General features: G+C 47.0%; 1 protein-coding gene across 1 annotated transcript in view; it reads right to left on the reverse strand.

Moving 5' to 3' along the window:
• The window catches only part of LOC308298009 (toll-like receptor 2 type-2), a gene marked incomplete at both ends in the record, with an annotated part of 34533 nt that overhangs the window by 13628 nt on the left and 1702 nt on the right, over window positions 1-19203 (reverse strand). Inside the window, 6 exons of the mRNA XM_080741573.1 lie at window positions 1301-1424; window positions 2648-2700; window positions 7781-7930; window positions 8622-8778; window positions 9516-9726; window positions 18819-18953. Coding sequence (XP_080597699.1) covers window positions 1301-1424; window positions 2648-2700; window positions 7781-7930; window positions 8622-8778; window positions 9516-9726; window positions 18819-18953 — 830 coding nt within the window. The remainder of the gene's footprint in view (window positions 1-1300; window positions 1425-2647; window positions 2701-7780; window positions 7931-8621; window positions 8779-9515; window positions 9727-18818; window positions 18954-19203) is intronic.

Below are 19203 nucleotides of genomic sequence, written 5' to 3' on the forward strand. Positions count from 1 at the left end.
TAGCTTAGCTTCGCTTAGCTTCGTTAGCATCACGATGGCGGCTCGACGGCCCACGGCTAGCAGCCTGCTAGCCATGGTCCCAAAGAAGTGCGGCCTTCCCAGCTGCAAAGGACTCATCGCCAACGAAGACACCCACCCGTTCTGCATTGTCTGCATGGGGGTAGGACACGCCCTGTCTTCTCTGTCCCCTCCGGCCCCGGCCACGGGTATGAACTGTGCTGACTGCCTCCAGTACGACGTTCCAGCCCTCAAGGCCCGATACGAGATCGCTGCCGCAGGCTACGGCCTCCACGCCACGGTCTCCGCCGGAACCCTCCCAGACACCTCTCCTCGTGTGCCGGACAGCGCTGTACGCCACAGCGCTGCTTCTCGCCACGTGGTCAGGCCTCCAGCAGCCTCGCCCTCAGCTAGCTTCGGTAGCCCCGATGCTAGCGGGCCTGCTACTGCTACTACTCCTGCTGTTTCTCCGACTGGCTCGACTGGTGCCGTGCCCAAGAAGAGAACATGCAAGACCGCCCAAGTTGCTCCACCGCCAGCTGCAACTCCTGCCGTCCCCTTTAGGGAATTCCACCCGCTCGTCGTCGGTGACATTCCCCTCTCCTTCTCCGTCCCCCAGCTCCGGGCTATGCGGCCACCTAGCCCCGTCTCCTGGCATGCTAGCGACGGTGACGAGCCGGAGGACTACGACATGTCCGAGGTGGACTCGGAGGGTGAGTACTCGGAAGAAGACGAGTCCACGCTTCCCTCCGGTCAGGGCGGAGGCGCGGCCGGGCCGGTTCCTCACGCCGAGGCTCCTACCCCCGCCGCGGCCTCCCCAGCCTCTACTGCCTCTCTCCCCCCTTCCATGCCGGCTGGGGCGAGAGGGGCAGCGGCACAAGACCCAGACTCTATCCCCATGGACGAGCTCTCGGTGCTGGAACGTGCTACCATCCGTTGCGGCCTGGAGCTACCGCTCGGAGACGCGCCACTCGGACCCCGGGCTAGAGTTCCCATCCTTGGCCAGGATGTGGAGCCTTCCCCCCCGCCACGCATGGATAAGCTCCCACTGGTCCCAGGTTTTGCAGAGGCCCTGCATTCGACCTGGACCTCGCACAAGGACCCCCCCAAGCTCCCCTTCTTGGTCGACTGCCACGACGCAGAGAAGGCGGGAATCCCCTTGTGCCCTCCCATGGACAAACTGATGGCCCAGTCCCTTATCGGGAGCCTCAAGCCAACCCATGAGCGGACCGGTCCTGGAGGCCGCAGTCCCTTCATCCTGTCTGTGGGGAAAAAGCCTCCTGGTTTCGCCATCGGCTATGACGACAAGCAGTCGTCCAGGGTGAGGAACTCGTACAGATCCTCCGCGCTGGCTGCCAGGATGATGAACGCCACCCAGCTGCTGCTCTCCTCCACCAGGCGCCTCTTTAGCGGGTTGCGAGAGGTGCCTAAAGATACGGCGGAGGAGATCGACAAGTCGCTGCGCATGCTGATGGACCTTAATGTCCACGCCATCGAGTGGCTTGGACACGGTATGGATTACTGCATCCAGGCGGAACGTGCCAGGTGGCTTGAGAAGGTGAAATGCCCTGGCAGTTCCGAAGGGGAGACCGAGAAGGTCCTGCAAGACCTCCCTGGCCACCCTACCTCCCTTATGGGCGGCGGACTCGATCTTCTCCGCCAGGAGGTGGCGGATAAGAAGATCACCTTGGAACTCCTGGAGGTCACGACGGACCCCCAGGGGCCCAGAAAGGAGAAGAGGCAGGGACGAAGCAAGGCCCCAGGTCAGGCTGACAGAGGGCGCTCTTCCTCCAAGCAGGGGAAACCCAACAATCCCCCTAGGACCCCCTCCTCCTCCTCCGCGGGACCCCCCCGCACTGCAGCGGGGGCTCCGACCCGCTCCCAATCCTGCCACCCTCCCAGGCACGGGATACCGGCCAGCTCCCACAAGGCCCGTGGGAAGCCGCCGCGAAAGTGACACTGGACTTTGGCGGGGTCCCCCTGAACATTCAGGGGACCCCCCCTCTCAAGCGCAAACGGGTGAACAGTATGAACAATATTTCTCATGCCAAGAAAATAATGTGTACATCTCCTCTGTACTCTCCTCCAGTGCCTGTAATAAAGAGTGTGTTGATAAAACAATGCCTGTTTCTTTCGACTCCACCTGCTTTAGTACAGACGACCCCATCTTGCATGAATTTAGCCAGTGTAGAGAAGTCCAGGCTGGAATTTCTTTCCACTCAGAAAATATCGCTTTCTCCAGTCACGCAGACAGGGTACAAGCAGAATATTTCTCATTGCAAAATGTTCCCAGACAAGCTAATTCCTATTCACAGTGGTATAGTTTCACTAGTGTGCAATACCCCTCTGTCTCCACTGAGCGGCACTGCAATGCCGAGTCTAGTTCAGGACAGGAGTTTGGTTTTAGCGTCAGGGAAGAAGACAGCACATCTCAACACCCAGGGTTGGCCTCGTCTTCCCGTAAGGAAGCATATAAAGGCCTTAGAACAGGTTTTAAACGTAAATACAATTCCCCGAGCCGGGGATTATGTTACTTATGCGATAAACCCTGTCCCCCGGGCTCCACGCTATGTGCCGCCTGTATTTTTAACAAGCGAGGCTTCTCGGAGGTCACGTGTCCGTCTCCCACCGGATACGGAAATAAGCGTACCGGAGACGGAAACGCTCTTTCCGTCGGTGTCCCCGCACTTCCCAGCCCGGCGACTAGCGGATACGGAAACGTGCCCCCCGGATACGGAACCTCTCGGTCCCGTCCTTCCTCTCCCTCTCGGCCCAGTAGTCCCGCTAATGCGGTACAACCCCAAGGCTTCTCCGTTGCTCAGCAACACGTTAGCACAGTGTGCGGAGCAATGGAAGCGTTGCAATCCGAATCAGTGGGTGTTTCGGACAGTGACACGGGGCTACAGACTACAGTTTGCGGAAATACCCTCCCTTTCCAGCAAGGTTATTTACACTCGAGCCCGCGGCTTGAAAGCGGATGCCTTGAGGGAGGAGATAAGCTCACTATTGCGCAAGGGCGCTATAGTGGAGTTATCCCGCGACCAGAGCCGTTTAGGCTTCTGGAGCCGTTATTTTCTGGTCCAGAAAAAAGGGGGGGGCTGCGTCCGATAATGGACTTACGTGCTCTGAACAAGCACTTGAAAAAGTTCAAATTCAGGATGCTGACGTCAGAGTCTCTGATGAGATCAGTGAGACAGGGGGATTTCCACTGTTCAGTGGATCTGAAGGACGCTTATCAGCACATCCTCATTTATCCCCCACACAGGAAGTTCCTGCGGTTCGCCTTCGAGGGGCGCCTGTACGAGTACACGGTCCTCCCCTTCGGTCTTTCCCTGAGCCCACGGGTTTTCGTGAAAGTGACCGAGGCGGCCATTGCTCCACTGAGGCATCAGGGAGTCAGACTCGCGAATTACATAGACGATTGGATGATTTCCGCCGCCTCCTGCTCAGGAGCGGCGCGCCATACCGATCTGGTGTTGTCACACCTGAAGGCCTTGGGTTTCAACGTCAATTTTGGCAAAAGCATGTTGTCACCCTCCCAGCAGATTTCCTTTATAGGGATATCTCTGGACTCGGCCACAATGTCCGCCCGCCTCTCACCGGAGAGGGTGGACAGGTTTCTGACTTGTCTCAGCTCCTTCCGACTGAACCAGGTGGTCAGGTACAAGGAGTGCATGAAGTTAGCTGGGCTGATGGCATCAGCGGTGCAACTTCTGCGTCTGGGCAGGTTTCACATGAGACCTTTCCAGCGGTGGACACTGGCGCTCAGGATTCCTTCCCTGCAAGGGTACAGGAAGGTGACGGTCAGCCAGGTCTGCATGGACGCTCTGGTCCCATGGAGGGACCAGGCGTTGTTGACGAGTGGGGTCTCCATGGGCGAGGTGATATCACGCAAGGTGATCACCACGGACGCCAGCCGCTCGGGGTGGGGCACCACCCACGAGGGGCGTTCAGCCAGGGGTCTCTGGACCCCGGCCATGTTGGAGCAGCACATCAATTATCTGGAGTTAATGGCGATCTACTTGGCGCTCAAGCATTTCGAGCCATTTCTTCTGGGTTGTCATGTTCTGGTCAGGACGGACAACACGGCGGCCCTGTATTATCTCAACAAACAGGGTGGCCTCTGCTCGCGCACGCTGGATCAGCTGGCGCGCGAGATGACCCTCTGGTGCTTGCCTCGTCTGAGGTCCATCAGAGCCTCCCATGTTCCGGGCCTTCAGAACGGCGGCGCCGATCTGTTGTCCAGGGGGGATCCCTGGACAACAGAAAAAAACTTTTTTTTTCAAAAAATATTTTTTGGACCCCAAAAAATGTAGTAGGCATGATCGCGAAATTCCATGTTTAACCCCCATACCAACCCCATCTTTCAAACATGGCAGCCATGTTTGTTTACATTTCAAGAAAACATAATGGCTGCTAGCTCATGAATGCCTGAACGGATTTCCATTCGGATTTTTTTGTTTGAAAGCTGTGAACAGTGTGCACACATGTGGTGCATGATCTAGGCATGGGCGTGCATGATCCGTGCACAATTAATTACATGGAAGTCTATGGAGAGGGAGGCGGTGTGGAACTTCGAAGCCATTTTGAAAAGACCCTGAATGAGTTAATGATGACATTTTAAAGTATTGCTATCCAAATAAAGTGATATTTGTGTTTAGTTACTGTACATTTTGTTTTATTATGGTAATAACATTGAGAGCTTCTGCTCTGCTCGCCGCACTGCATGTAGTTGCTCTGAAAGCTTAGTGCAGTCTAAAGCCCGTCCACTCTATGTATCCGGTACTTCGCGTGCGCGGTACGTGTGCGGTACTTCGCGCGCGCACAAGGGCCTCTTTATTTCCCCTTGCCCAGGGGCCTCATGTCATATAAATCCGGCACTGCTCCCAGGAGAACGCGAAGTGTCCCCTTTACTTCTCAGTGAGGGGACCTTCTCCTCTGGGGACGGACGCGTTTGCTTACGAGTGGCCAGAGGGCTTTCTCTACGCGTTCCCGCCCCTGGAACTGGTCCTTCCCACTCTGGAGAGGGTCAGATGTTCCAACCGGGAGGTTCTTCTAGTAGCACCGTCCAGGGGAGTGTGGAGGTCTCTGATCACCCCACTGCTCTCTCGACCACCTTGGCGGCTTTCCTTGCACAGGGATCTGCTGCGCCAGGCAGGGGACGAGATCTTCCATCCAGACCCACGGGGTCTAGACCTGTGGGTTTGGCCCCTAAGAGGGAGAACCTGTTAGCAGCAGGCTTCTCACCGACGGTTGTAGCCACTATTCAGAGTGCTAGAGCCCCCTCCACTAGGGCTGTGTACGATGGAAGGTGGAATGCCTTTTTGGACTGGTGTGAGCTACAGGAGCCACCTGTAGTGGCTCACTTAGCTCCGGCCCAGAGGGTGTTAGATTTCCTGCAGGATCGCCTGGACCTTGGTCTGGTGTTCTCTACACTGAGGGGTTATTTAGCGGCTATTGATGCCTGCCACCTGGGGGTGGCAGGTAAAGGCCTTTCTAAAATCCCTGTGGTGGTCCAGTTCATGCATGGTGTTGACCATTTGAGACCTGTGACCAGAGCTTTGTTTCCTGCTTGGGATCTACAAGTGGTTCTTGAGGGCCTTTGCAAGGCACCCTTTGAACCGATTGGGAGGACCTCTTTGAAACATTTAAGTTTCAAGACAGCTCTTTTGCTTGCCTTGTCTACGGCTAAGCGTGTGAGCGACCTTCATGCGCTCTCTGTGAGCCCTGATTGTATGAGGTTTCTCAATAATGACTCCAAGGTTCTTATTAAACCTCATTTGAGAACCGAGTGATCCCGAAGGAACCTGTGGTTTTGACGGCTTTCCATCCTCCTCCGTTTGCATCAGAGGAGGATAGGCGTCTTCATTGTCTTTGTCCGGTTAGGGCCCTAAAGGCCTACTGTGACAGGACGGTGGACAGCAGGTCTACTTCTCAGCTTTTCGTGGTCATGAATGCCCGTCAGCGAAAGGCGGTGTCCAAACCCACTCTGTCGAGATGGATTGTGGATGCTATTAGGTTGGCTTACACCCGTGCTGGGTCTGAAGTGCCGGAAGCACTTAAGGCCCACAGTACTAGGGGTGTGTCGACCTCTTGGGCTTTGTCCAAAGGTGTCTCTATTGAGGAGATTTGTGCGGTGGCGAATTGGTCTTCGCCGTCCACCTTTGCGACCTACTATCACCTGGACGTTGCGCCTTCTGCTATGGCGCATACGGTTCTGGGTGCTGCTGCCCCGCCTACTGTGTAGTAGGGCGGCTCTCTCCCCTTCCTGGGACAGCATGCTGCTGTCTCTAGGATACCTGGGGGGGGACCCTGAGTCTTTCCCTTATATTACTGTAGTATTATAAGGCGGACCCGTGTCTGCCCTTAGTGCATAAGGCAGGCTTCGGTCTGTCAGGGTCTCTTTTCTGTCTGAACACGCCCAGACCCTGTGGGTCTGGGTCGGGCCAGTCCTGAGAGGGGTCACGTCGGTTGACGAGACCTCCTTCCGGGGGTGGTCGGTGTACACGACAGTCTTGTCGGTTCATGGCTTCTCGGGGAGTTTATGAGTCCCATAGGGGGACCTTGTCTGGAGGTATGATAATAAACGTATAGGTTCCGAACGGAACCCTGTTTATTTAATACCGGAGGACAAGGTCCCCCGAATTAAGCCCCTCGGTTCGCTAGTTGCGGGCAGAGGTGCGGCTTTAGAGGAAGTCATGATAGCCCATAGGGCTTATATACACTCGGGGGCGGTGCCCTCGTTTTGTGATTGACAGCCCTTCCGACAAATGACATTTTTCGGACGGGAGGATATGAGTTTTACTCTGTTGCACCGCCAGATGGCGCTGATATCCCATAGGGGGACCTTGTCCTCCGGTATTAAATAAACAGGGTTCCGTTCGGAACCTATACGTTTGTTAAAGAAAATGACATTAAGCTAATCATCTGGGGATCCCACAAAATAATTCTGAGAGTTTGAGAAACACTGGCGAAAGGTTTGAGAACCACTGGCGTAACACTAAAAGTATAATTTTGAGGTATTGTTACTAATTTTCGATACTTTAAACTTCATCACTTTATACTTCATCTCAGAGGAAAATATTGTACTTTACTCGACTGAAATTCTTTGAAAACTTTAGTTACTCTCATACAAACACTCATAAGCCTACTTTTACTCAAGTACATTTTGAATTCCAGACTTTTACTTGTGACAGAGTTTCTATATTGCAGTATTGATACTTTTACTTAAGTAAAAAAAAACTTGAGTGCTTTTTCCACCACTGCTTAACAGTGGTGCTTTGGGATTTTCTTTTCAGGGCGGACGGTCATTTAATGACGTCACGTGCACGCACGCGCCTCTAGATGCTATTTAGAAAGAACGGACGTCAGAGCAATGGTGGGAAAACAAAAACGATGTTTTCTAATCTTAATTATATTTGCATTGTTACTTAGGATTTTACTTTTTAGTTTCATTTAAATCAATTAGAAAATACAGCGCTACAGTAGAGAAACATTTTGCTTTCAACAAATCTCAAACAGTAACCTACATACATACCGCAGTAGTGGAGCCATTTCATTAGATAGGTTATACGGCGCGTTGTCACTCAAATCTATGGGGACACATTCTAGCATGCAAAGCGCAAGCACTGTTCCATGCCGTCCATGTGCATGCATGTGGGAAATATACTGGTCACGTCCGGCCTCGAAAGCGCTACTGCTGCTTTAACCCAGTTGCTTTCTTGATACACTCGGACTGAACGACCTACAAAAAACACTCCCGTGCTCACACCTCCTGTCTCACCTGCTCAGGTTGTTGGCGTGCAGCGTCAACTGGTCCAGCTGGCTGACTCCTGCCAGCGCTCCGCTCTTCACCTCCTCCAGGGCGTCTCCTCCCAGCGCCAGCCTCCTCAACCTCCCTGCACCCTGGAACACTGAAGGAGGACCCAGACACCTGCGGCACAACAAAACACACTGCGCTCAAAAGGTGAGGGTTTTCACCTCCTGTCCTGCGGTTGATGTGTAATCTGTATGCACGATCTGCAGCCTCACAATGGGTTGCATCGGGTCCCCGTCGGGCTCAGGCTGAAATTGAGAACTCTTCCTTTCAGTGCTTTGTATGCCTCGTAGACAGCATTGCTGACATATTCAGGTATAGAGCTCTGTTTCCCAAACCCCATTGTGGGTCGCCGACCAACTTTTTGTGGGTCACGACTCAAGGGTTGTCCATGTTGTCTCCGACCACCGAACTTTTCGTCAGAAAGGTCCGGTTCAAACTACAAAATGACGTCACTCGCAACTTCTGAAAAGCATTACATCGAATTAGTTTGGAAAGCTGCACGTCGTAAAGTCGGAACTTTCCGAAGGCCTTAAGTCTTCCTGCACAAGTAGCAGCTGCAATCAATTCACTATAACGACCAGTTTATGCTTTGATGTTCGGCGGTGTTGCACACTGTACATTCAATCTACAAACTCACAACTGCATTGTGAGCTTAAAGGGCTGTCCATACTGTCCCTGACCACCAAACCTTTCATCTGAAAAGGATGTCATCGAAACTTCTGAAAAGCAAGTAATGCATTACCCCGTATTTGAGTTCGGAAAGCTGCATGTTGGAAAGTCAGACCTTTCCGATAAAAAATATTACCTGTATGGGTTGTTCAACAGGTTGAGGTCGTGTAAAGCTCCCAGTCGACTGAACCAGTGGATGTTGAGGGTGGTCAGCTGGTTGTCCGACAGATCCAAAGACTCCAGACTCCACAGACACGCAAACGCAGAGTCCTGGATCACTGCTAGCTTGTTAGCTGGAGACGCACGCACACGCATACATGTCCACACACAGGGAAAGCATAGGGACACATATTTAAGGTTACATTCACAAACTCCTGGATATGTCCTCATGATATAACACGCATGTCACTCAGCACTCCATGGGCACACGTAGCAGCGTCTCCGCCATACAGTATATGTCAGCAGAGACGGTACAATACTTTGCCAGTCTTCCTGTCTCATCGTTGGGCATTCCATCTATACTATAATTTTATGATTCTGGCCCTGTTACAGATGTTGTCCAAAAATCATGCAGATCGGTACACAGTATCTCTGTAGCCGTTAAATGGAACGGGTATTTCTTACATTGATGCTCCTACATATTAGCATGCAAGCACCAGTTAAAGTTACTTTCCATCCCTCATATACTGTGTGCACAGTGCACATCCCATAACCCACACACTGCACATCATTTCGGAGCTCATATCTTTGAACGGGTAAGGGCTAGTTGAAGAAACATAGGGTTTTTCAAAAAACCTTAGAAGGATTCAAAAGACACTCATAGAATCGGGTTAAAATTCTAATTTCCACGTTTTTTTTTTTCAAAAATAGCAGATCTACAAGCTTGCAGCGCGGCACTCGGTGCCGCGCTGTGAGCTTGTATATCTGCTATTTTTCAATAGTTAAAGCATAAAATAATGTGTACCCGTTCTGAATGGGTTAAAGCAGAAATTAAAATCAGAACAACATTGGGACATCATGACGTCCTTACCGCGGAGACTGAGGACCCTCAGCAGGGCGTGTCCTTCCAGGTCGTCGCCAGTCACCGTGGTGATATCGTTGAAGGAGAGGTCGAGGGTCAGGGCGCGGCCGGTCACCGCGGGAACGGCGAGGAACGCTCGCCGGGAGCAGTTGCAGGAGAGGTGGCGGTCGCAGACGTCACACCGCAACCTCTCACCTCCTCCCGGGTCTGACCTCTGACCCTGAGAGAGAGGGAGGAATAGGGGCAGGACAGAGAGGAAGAAGAGGGTGGTGGAGGTCTGCTTCATCCTAGAAACCTGACAGAGGCAGGGGCGTCACTAGGGGGGGAAAAGTGGGACTGGGTTACTAGGGCCCAAGGTGGAGGGGCCTTCATTATTTTATACTTTACCTATTGAAAAATAGCAGATATACAAGCTCACAAGCTTGTACATCTCCTATTTCTGCTATTTCGTGAAAAGTCGTCAAAATGTGTGCAAATCTTTGAATTTGAATTTGTATTTGAATTTGTATTTGTAACTGTAACTCAAATTTTGCTTCTGGGGGGTCCGTGGAACTAAATATTTTGAGATGGGGGTCCCTGGCCAAATACATATCATTGTGGGGGTCCTTCACATGAAAAGGTTTGAGCACCACTGACATAGAAACATAGGCTTTTCAAAAAAACCTTAGAAGGATTTGAAATATTAAAATATTCACAAATGTCCCAAGATTTTTCAAAACTAGCAGATCTACAAGCTCGCAGCGCGGCACTCTGTGCCGCTCTGTGAGCTTGTATATCTGCTATTTTTCAATAATTAAAGCACCCAGGGCCCAGAATTTTGTGCAACACCTTTACAAAGACGTGAACGAACGAGGGAAGAAGAGGAAGTGAGATAGGCAAGAGGGGAAGGTACAAGATACAAGAAGTTGTTTGTCATATATACACAGTAAAACCACAGGTGTTTACAGCACACAATGACATTCATTCACACATGACACCACTAGGCTGTTTTCGTGACTTGCTATGTATGAATGAATGAGCCATTGTAAAGCGCTTTGGGTTCGCAACTTGCTTAGAAAAGCGCTATAAAAATGCTATCCATTGTGCTAATGCAGGGGCAAACCTTTTGCATATACTGGGGTTCTCGAACATTGTCACGTCAAGGACCTCCAAATTGATACAGCTGTGGTCCCCATTTTAAAATATTTTGAGTCAGGGACCCCTATAAGAGAAGACAATTTTGTTGTTACATTAGGTTTAGTACATTTTTTTATTTTTTATAACTCAGATTTTCAACAAGCCAACAAAACACAAAGGACCAAAAGAAAGACATACGGTACTTCAAAACAAAACACTCAAAACAAAAAACAAGACAACTGATCATGTTATAACCTTTACGTTTATGGCAATTAACCCAGGTTCCTTTCCCATTTTAAGAGTCTTTCCCGTCCCCACCGTCTCTGTTGGAACGCATGCATACAGTACCTATTACCTATAGGCTATGTAGTCCATTTCAACCATTTATCGTCCATCTGTTCTTCCTGTAGCCTTAAGCGACATGTCAGTTTTTCCATGATGTATATTCCCTCTTCCATCCATTGACCCTGTGTAGGAGGATCCACCTGATGCCATTTCCTGGTGATTGCTTTCCTACCCGCTGCCAGTAATATGTTCACCAAATACCTGTCCTCTTCGTGAACCTTCCCCTCAGCCAAGTCACCCAAGTACAAAAACCTGCACTCCCTTGGTACCTCATATCCTAAACTTTGTACAGTATTATATCTATACTATAATTTTGCGAATGTCTGTCTGTCTGTCTGTCTGTCTGTCTGTCTGTCTGTCTGAAACAGCGTTTCTCCTCAGTGGCTGGAGCAATTGATCTGAAATCGCATCACCATTAGCATATGAACACACCTGACATAACTGTGAAGCCCGTTTGTCACTTTCACAAATCATATGCTGTATATTAGCATTTTTATGGTGTATCTACTATCTATTCTGCATCTAGCATGAGGCATATCTATTCTGCATCTAGCATGAGGCAACATGTTTAACCAGCTCTGTGTGTGTGTGTGTGTGTGTGTGTGTGTGTGTGTGTGTGTGTGTGTGTGTGTGTGTGTGTGTGTGTGTGTGTGTGTGCAGGCAGGCAGGCGGGTGTGTGTGTGTGTGTGTGTGTGTGTGTGTGTGTGTGTGTGTGTGTGTGTGTGTGTGTGTGTGTGTGTGTGTGTGTGTGTGTGTGTGTGTGTGTGTGTGTGTGTGTGTGTGTGTGTGTGTGTGTGGGCAGGCAGGCGGGTGTGTGTGCAGGCGGGCGGGCGGGCGGGCGGGCTGGGGGGGGGGGGGTAGCCATTAAACGAAACGGGTATTTCTTACATTGATGCTCCTACATATTATCATGCAAGCACCAGTTAAAGTTACTTTCCATCCCTCATATACTGTATGCACAGTGCACATCCCATAACCCACACACTGCACATCATTTTGGAGCTCATATCTTTGAACAGGTAAGGGCTAGTGATAGTGGTTGGAGAGATACCAGTGAGAGTGAAACCTATATGGTCTATACTCGTACTAAACTCATATTATTCTATTCCTTACTTTGCTCTGGACCCCTTGGAACTCCCTCAAGGAAGGGGGCCTAGTATAGACCTCTGGGGGACTTGTTTAACAAAGTATAAAGGGTTTAAGTGGTTAAGAAGTGTGCTTATACTTAACTTAGATCTCTAGCGAACATTGAGTTAGTTAGATAGAATAATAGAATACTCCTTTTTTTTTGTCACATTATATGTTCGTATATTATATATGCATACTGTAGCTGAAATTCGTCCTCTGCATTTACCCATCCTATAACAACTACTGTGGGAGCAGTCATTGGACTTTATTCAATTAGGGGTTAAGACTGAGTCTTGCTCAAGGACACACATCGACATTGCTGGCCTGGAACCTGGGACAACAAGGGGCTCTGGTTCCCCAGGTGGGCTCACTAACCACCCAGCTACAGTATGGCCACCCCTTTTAGGTGTGGCATTGAGTCTCAATTGTTTGCATTCCTTTTTTTCACCTGAATACTATGCTAAAAGTCAAAAAAGGGTGTCTTGATAGAGAGACATACAGAGAGTGAAAGAAGAAGGAAATGACAGGACAGGAACTGTGTGATTCACCACAGGTTCTCCAAAGAAAAAGAAAACTAGTCCTGTGCCCAGGGAGTATGCACAGTATATGATGAGGGATTGAATGTAGGAGTCTCAGAAGTAATGTTGGAGAACCCAGACCAATGCCCATTGACGTCCAGTTGTGCAATACCTGTCTGTGATGTAGGTATTGTTTCAGCATGCGGCTGTTACCATGGTGGCAACACTGTTTATTATCAGTGATGTCAGCATGCAGACAGATGGCGGACATAATTTCTATCTAATAGTTAGATAAAAATGATTACAGCAATTGGCCTCATGGTGGTGTTATAACAGACATAAGCCAAATAATATTTTCCCCCTGGTTTCCTTGGAATTGCTCATCCTTTTGAGTTATCTTAAATACATGAATTTTGCTCTTCCTACATTGCACATGATCTCTAGAGTCATGTGATTAAAATGTACTGTACCAATCAGATTCTTTATGTCCCATACCTTTCTGTGATAATGTCAAAGCAACACATTGTCAGAAACATTATAAATCCAATATCTTCAAAGGGTCTTGAAAAATTTCAACAACACATCATGAATAGGGGTCCCTAGCAGGAAATATTTTCAGATGGTGGTCCGTAGCCAAATGTATATTTTTGTAGGCGTCCTTAAGATTAGCAGGCCAACTGAAAACGGAAACATTATAAAAACAGTTATTTTCATTCTCTCTCTCTCTCTCTCTCTCTCTCTCTCTCTCTCTCTCTCTCTCTCTCTCTCTCTGTGTGTGTGTGTGTGTGTGTGTGTGTGTGTGTGTGCGCGCGTGTGTGTGCGCGTGTGTGTGCGCGTGTGTGTGTGTGTCTTACCTCTTACCTGGCAATTTGCTCTTCTAAGCTGATGATGCCTTTGAGATTAAGAGAGTCGAAAAGAGACAATCACATGAAATGGAGAAGGGGTGGATAATGAGAGTGTGTGTGTGTGTGTGTGTGTGTGTGTGTGTGTGTGTGTGTGTGTGTGTGTGTGTGTGTGTGCGTGTGCGTGCGTGTGCGTGTGCGTGCGTGCCTGTATGCGTGCATATTTGCACAGGAGGAGAGATGTGATTAAACAGATGCTGAGGCGAAAGAGGTAGTGTGAAACTGTAAACCATGAAAACCCCCAGGGAGAGTGTGTGTGTGTGTGTGTGTGTGTGTGTGTGTGTGTGTGTGTGTGTGTGTGTGTGTGTGTGTGTGTGTGTGTGTGTGTGTGTGTGTGTGTGTGTGTGTGTGTGTGTGTGTGTGTGTGTGTGTGTGTGTGTGTGTGTGTGTGCGCGCGCGCTTTTACGTTTCTAAAATTAGGTTTTTCTTTCGTTTTGCATTTAATGGAGAGAGAGAGAGACTAACTGGTATTCCCCCTCATTATTCCCAATAGACTTAACCGTAATTAAAATGTATAATGTTATACAAAATATTTTTTTTATAAATCTAACACACCAAACTAAAACGATTATTAGGAACACATGTTTTATAGGCAGATTTAACTACTTCTATTTCAGTTGGTTTCACCATATCAACGTCATCTGATACTTGTGTCCGACCAACAGCTGCCCATTTCCTCTTTGTGAGGTATTTAAATGTATTTTACAAGTATTTTTTTAAAGACCACCTCTGAATTCTTCTTTTTTTTCCACCCTTTTTTTTCAAATACATAAAAATAAAGAGATTTTATGTTTTTGTATGTCATGGTGATGATGATGATGATAATGAATAATAAACACATTTGAATTGCAGCTGGGTCCCTTGTCAGAACACACCTTTAGCCAACCAGACCACTGATATCAGCTGATATATTGTAAAATAATGATAATAAGCTGCAGTGTTTAAGTTTACAAAGTGCTTCACAAAACAAGATAACACATTTCAGCAGAACAAGGATAGAAAGAAGATTTAAAGGACAACTTTGTTTTTTTACAACAAGGGTTCATATTTTAGATTGTAATAAGAGAAAAGAAAAAGTGAGTGTTAAATGTTTTAATTTGCTTCATTCTATTGTTTTATCGCGTTTACCGTGCTAAAATGCGGGGCATGCGTACACATGGGGGCATGCGTACAAGTGGCTAAATATGTATTTTTAGACACAATAAGCCAGCAGTTTCTTTATTGCTATTTACAGTAACACTTCTAGCCCCCATCTTGGGAATGGGCTTATTTTGTGTAAAATTACATATTTAGCCACTTGTACGCATGCCCCCAACCACTGAAATAAGAATCTCTATAACAATAGAAAGAAGTAAATGAAATAATTTTAACACTCATCTTTTATATTAATTAATTACAATCTAAAATATGAACCTTTGTTGTAAAAAACTAAAGTTGTCCTTTAAGAGATTCAAATAAACAACATTATCAGTAGACAGTCTGACTTTATTAACCATTTTTGTGACCAATGGGTAAACTTTAATGTTGTGTGATGAGATTGGGCGGAGATCGGATACTCTTTGTGCACAGGAAGGGCTTCTTGTGGTTGCATGCTAGGTCGTTCCATTCCAGTGACACTGAAGAGGAGGACAGACAATTGTTCTTCAGTGGTGGAAAGTAACTAATTACATTTACTTAAAGGGGGCCTATCACATAAAGGGTTACTGTCACTTTAAGAATCATCTTAAAAAACGAATATTTTTATGATGTCTTTGTGGGGATGCGCAATTATAAGCCAATCAAATTAATTGTCTTTATAGCCTGACTGTATGACTACTTATTGTACTGGTCAGCTGTTGTTGGGGGGCGATGGGCAGATTACACTGTGTCATGAGCTTCAGACTGTTTCAGACCGTTTTCAGAGAAGCTCATGTCACAGTGTAATCTGCCCCTCAACCCCTTTAGGTGACAGTACCCCTTTAAGTACTGTAATTAAGTACAATTTGGAGGAATTTGTACTTTACTTGAGTATTTCCAATTTCCAATACTTTTACTTCTACTTCTACTACATCTCGGATCCAAATATTGTACTTTTACTCCACTACATATATTTAAACACTTTAGTTACTAGTTACTTTGCAGATATACATTATAATATTATAAAACATACATAAACCACTTTAGCCCTATTTTATACCTTGGCTATTTGAAAATAGCTGATCTACAAGCTCACAGCGCCTCGCAGCGCCTCGCAGCGCCTTGCAGCGCAAGGCGTTGTGAGCTTGTAGATGTGCCATTTTCAAACATTTTGTACTTTCTACTTTTGGTACTTTAAGTACTTATTGATGCCAATACTTTTGTACTTTTACTCAACTAAATTTTGAATTCCGTACTTCTACTTGTAACAGAGTATTTCTACATTGCAGTATTGATACTTTTACTTAAGGAAAACATTCGAGTACTTTTTCCACCACTGTTGTTATTAATGGGACTGCGTGTGTGTGCGTGTGTGCACGTTATTTGACTGCAAATGTTATTTCATGTTGCTTCACTTTGTGCCGCACTACAGTATAATAAGATCTGCTATATTGTTTTAAATCTTTAAATATACAGATCTTTTAAAGCGAAGATATTTAACTCAAATATTTGCTTCTGGGGGGTGGAAATAAATATTTTTGATATGGGGTCCGTGGCCAAATACATATCATTTTGGGTGTCCTTGACATGAAAAGGTTTGAGAAACACTGCATTTTGCTAAGAGATATGTTGCTTAATATTGATGACATCCATATATGGCCATTCATTTATTAGTGAATTTATCTTCCCCATTGACTTGAATGGGGAAAATTCAAATGGTAAGACGGAATTCATTTATTTCAAGTGTGACTCGCGTCACTGCAACCACACTTGCAATCTCCCAGAATTGCATCTTTCTAAACCATTAAAGAATATAATCCACAGGCAAATACAAAACATTTGAATATGTGCAAGCAAAAACATGCACTGATGACAACACAAGCACATTCTTAACATTAGAAATATACTGTATCTTGTCCCATATTATAGGTGTGACAAATACACCAACGTTTTCAGGCCAAGGACCCCTTAGTTGAAAGAGAGATGAAGCATGGACCCCCACAACCTGTTCTTATAGATTCCATATAGTTTCATCGTTTGACAGCACAATCATCAGTGTATTTTGGATTCATGTCAATTTGTGTTTTCAGATATTTAACCTCCTGAACTGTCAATACTTCACTCTGTACTTAGTCTGCTCTTTTTTCCCCTCTACACCAAACCTCTTTGCAGAAAATAGCCGATCTACAAGCTCACAACGCCTCGCAGCGCGAGGCGTTGTGAGCTTGTAGATCGGCTAGTTTTGGCTAAAGTTCAAGTGGTTCATATAAAAAAGGAGTAGAAAAAAAAAGTAAACTTCTATCACAAAGATTTGGAGGACCCCCTGTAGTAACTCTTAGGACCCCCTAGGGGTCCCGGACCCCCTGTCGAAGACCATAGTGTGCATGTGTGATGGTGGTGGTTATGTCATCATATTGGGCAGAGAATGAGATCGGATATTCTTTGTGCACAGGAAGGGCCTCTTGTTGTTGCATGCTAGGTCGTTCCATTCCAATGACACTGAAGAGGAGGACAAACAATTGTTATTAATGGAATTCTGCGTGCATGTGCATGTGTGCACGTGTGCGTCCATGCCTTGTACTTGAGATGAAAGGAGCATATGAGATACACATGTTTCAAGAGGCTGATTTAGGGTCAGGTTCAGGTTCAGCCTATAGGTCCAGGCTTCAAGGTTCAAGATTTGATTTTACATTACGGTTTGAGTTAAGGTTTAAGCATGTATTAAGTTTAGGAGGTACAAACAAACTTAATATAATCAATCAATAGCAATGGAATGTCCAGCTACAGAGTCACAAGGGTGTGCGTGTGTGCGTGCGTGCGTGCGTGCGTGCGTGCGTGCGTGCGTGCGTGCGTGCGTGCGTGCGTGCGTGCGTGCGTGCGTGTGTGTGTGTGTGTGTGTGTGGGGACAGGGAATTACTACTTTGTGGGGACCTCATGTCCCCACAAAGATAGTACAATCGGAGAAAAAAACCTTGTGGGGACAAATGTTAGTGTGAGATTAAAGAATGGAGGTCCGCACACAGCTCAATGCTCCACAGTGTTTATTTAAAACATAAAGTTAGACGACGTTTCGGCCATCAGCTGGCCTTCATCAGCTGATGGCCGAAACGTCGTCTAACTTTATGTTTTAAATAAACACTGTGGAGCATTGAGCTGTGTGCGGACCTCCATTCTTTAATCTCATGTCAACCTGAGCCCAGCACCAGCACTTGGAAAGGATGTGCGCATCATCTTGTTCTTTTAACTAGACAAATGTTAGTGTCCCACAAGGTGTTTAGGGGTTAGGTTAAGGGTTAGGGTTAGGGTTAGGGTTAAAAATGAATGGAATGTCCCCACAAATATAGTAGACTATGTGTAATGTCCCCACAAAGTAGTAATTGCAAACCTGTGTGTGTGTGTGTGTGTGTGTGTGTGTGTGTGTGTGTGTGTGTGTGTGTGTGTGTGTGTGTGTGTGTGTGTGTGTGTGTGTGTGTGTGCGTGTGTGCGTGTGCGTGTGCGCTTACCTCCTACGTTCATTTCCAGACAGGGCTCACTAGAACTCATCGTCAGACCTCGGAGCCAGTTCTCATAGTCGAACCTGCTTCCATCACTCCACAGGAACAATCCATTCTACACACACACACACACACACACACACACACACACACACACACACACACACACACACACACACACTTGATTGATCCTGTTGCTTTGTACATCTGCACATGGTCACTTTGCACGTTTGGGTGAGAATTAGCTTCATTTTTGTTGTTTCAATACCGACTCACTGGAGTGACTGCACATGGAAACACTGCTAATTAAGATACATTGCAAGTGCATGTCTATGGCAAAAGTCCCTAAGTATTAGTGTATTGTCCTATCACTTTAGGGCCATTATTTCCTCATTACTGTCATTCTATTAATTCTTTTTATGTTTCTTGCCTTAATATATTTTTTGTTATGTAGCACAATCTGCAGGACAAGTCTCCTTCAAGAGATTGGCTAAAACTGCAAAAATGCTTTACAAAAATACTTTTCTTTTAGAAGCGATTTAAAGGATATGATTGTATCCTCTTAAAGCATTTTGAATCTTAAATCTTGAGACAGACAGACAGACAGACAGACAGACAGATGTCACATGCGCGCACACACACACACACACACACACACAGACACACACACGCACACACACACTCCAACAGTACCTGTATTGCGTCCGTTCCTCCTATCCAGGTGCGAGGGAACTCATGGCCGTCTCCTCTGCTCAGAGACTGCAGGAAACGATTCTCCTCCTCACTGTGGACCGACGCCAGCGTGGCCCCCTCAAACACACAGTACGTCTGACAGACAGAAAGACAGACAGACAGGCAGGTTCACCAGTCAGTACTCAAAGCTGCTTTGTTTTCAAGTCACCTGATGGCGAGGAAAAGATAAATGAGTGCAAGGGATAGTGTGATGGGGAATTAAGGAAGGAAAGAGGAAGGCAAAAGAAATACAGAAATACATATATGGGATTATGAAATATTATAGTTCTACTGAATAAAAAGTGTCTTATATCATGTAACATGTTATATAGTATTAGTAGTTTAG

This window comes from Nannobrachium achirus (genome assembly GCF_963921795.1).
Source record: "Nannobrachium achirus genome assembly, chromosome: 14".
Taxonomy (NCBI): Eukaryota; Metazoa; Chordata; class Actinopteri; order Myctophiformes; family Myctophidae; genus Nannobrachium; species Nannobrachium achirus.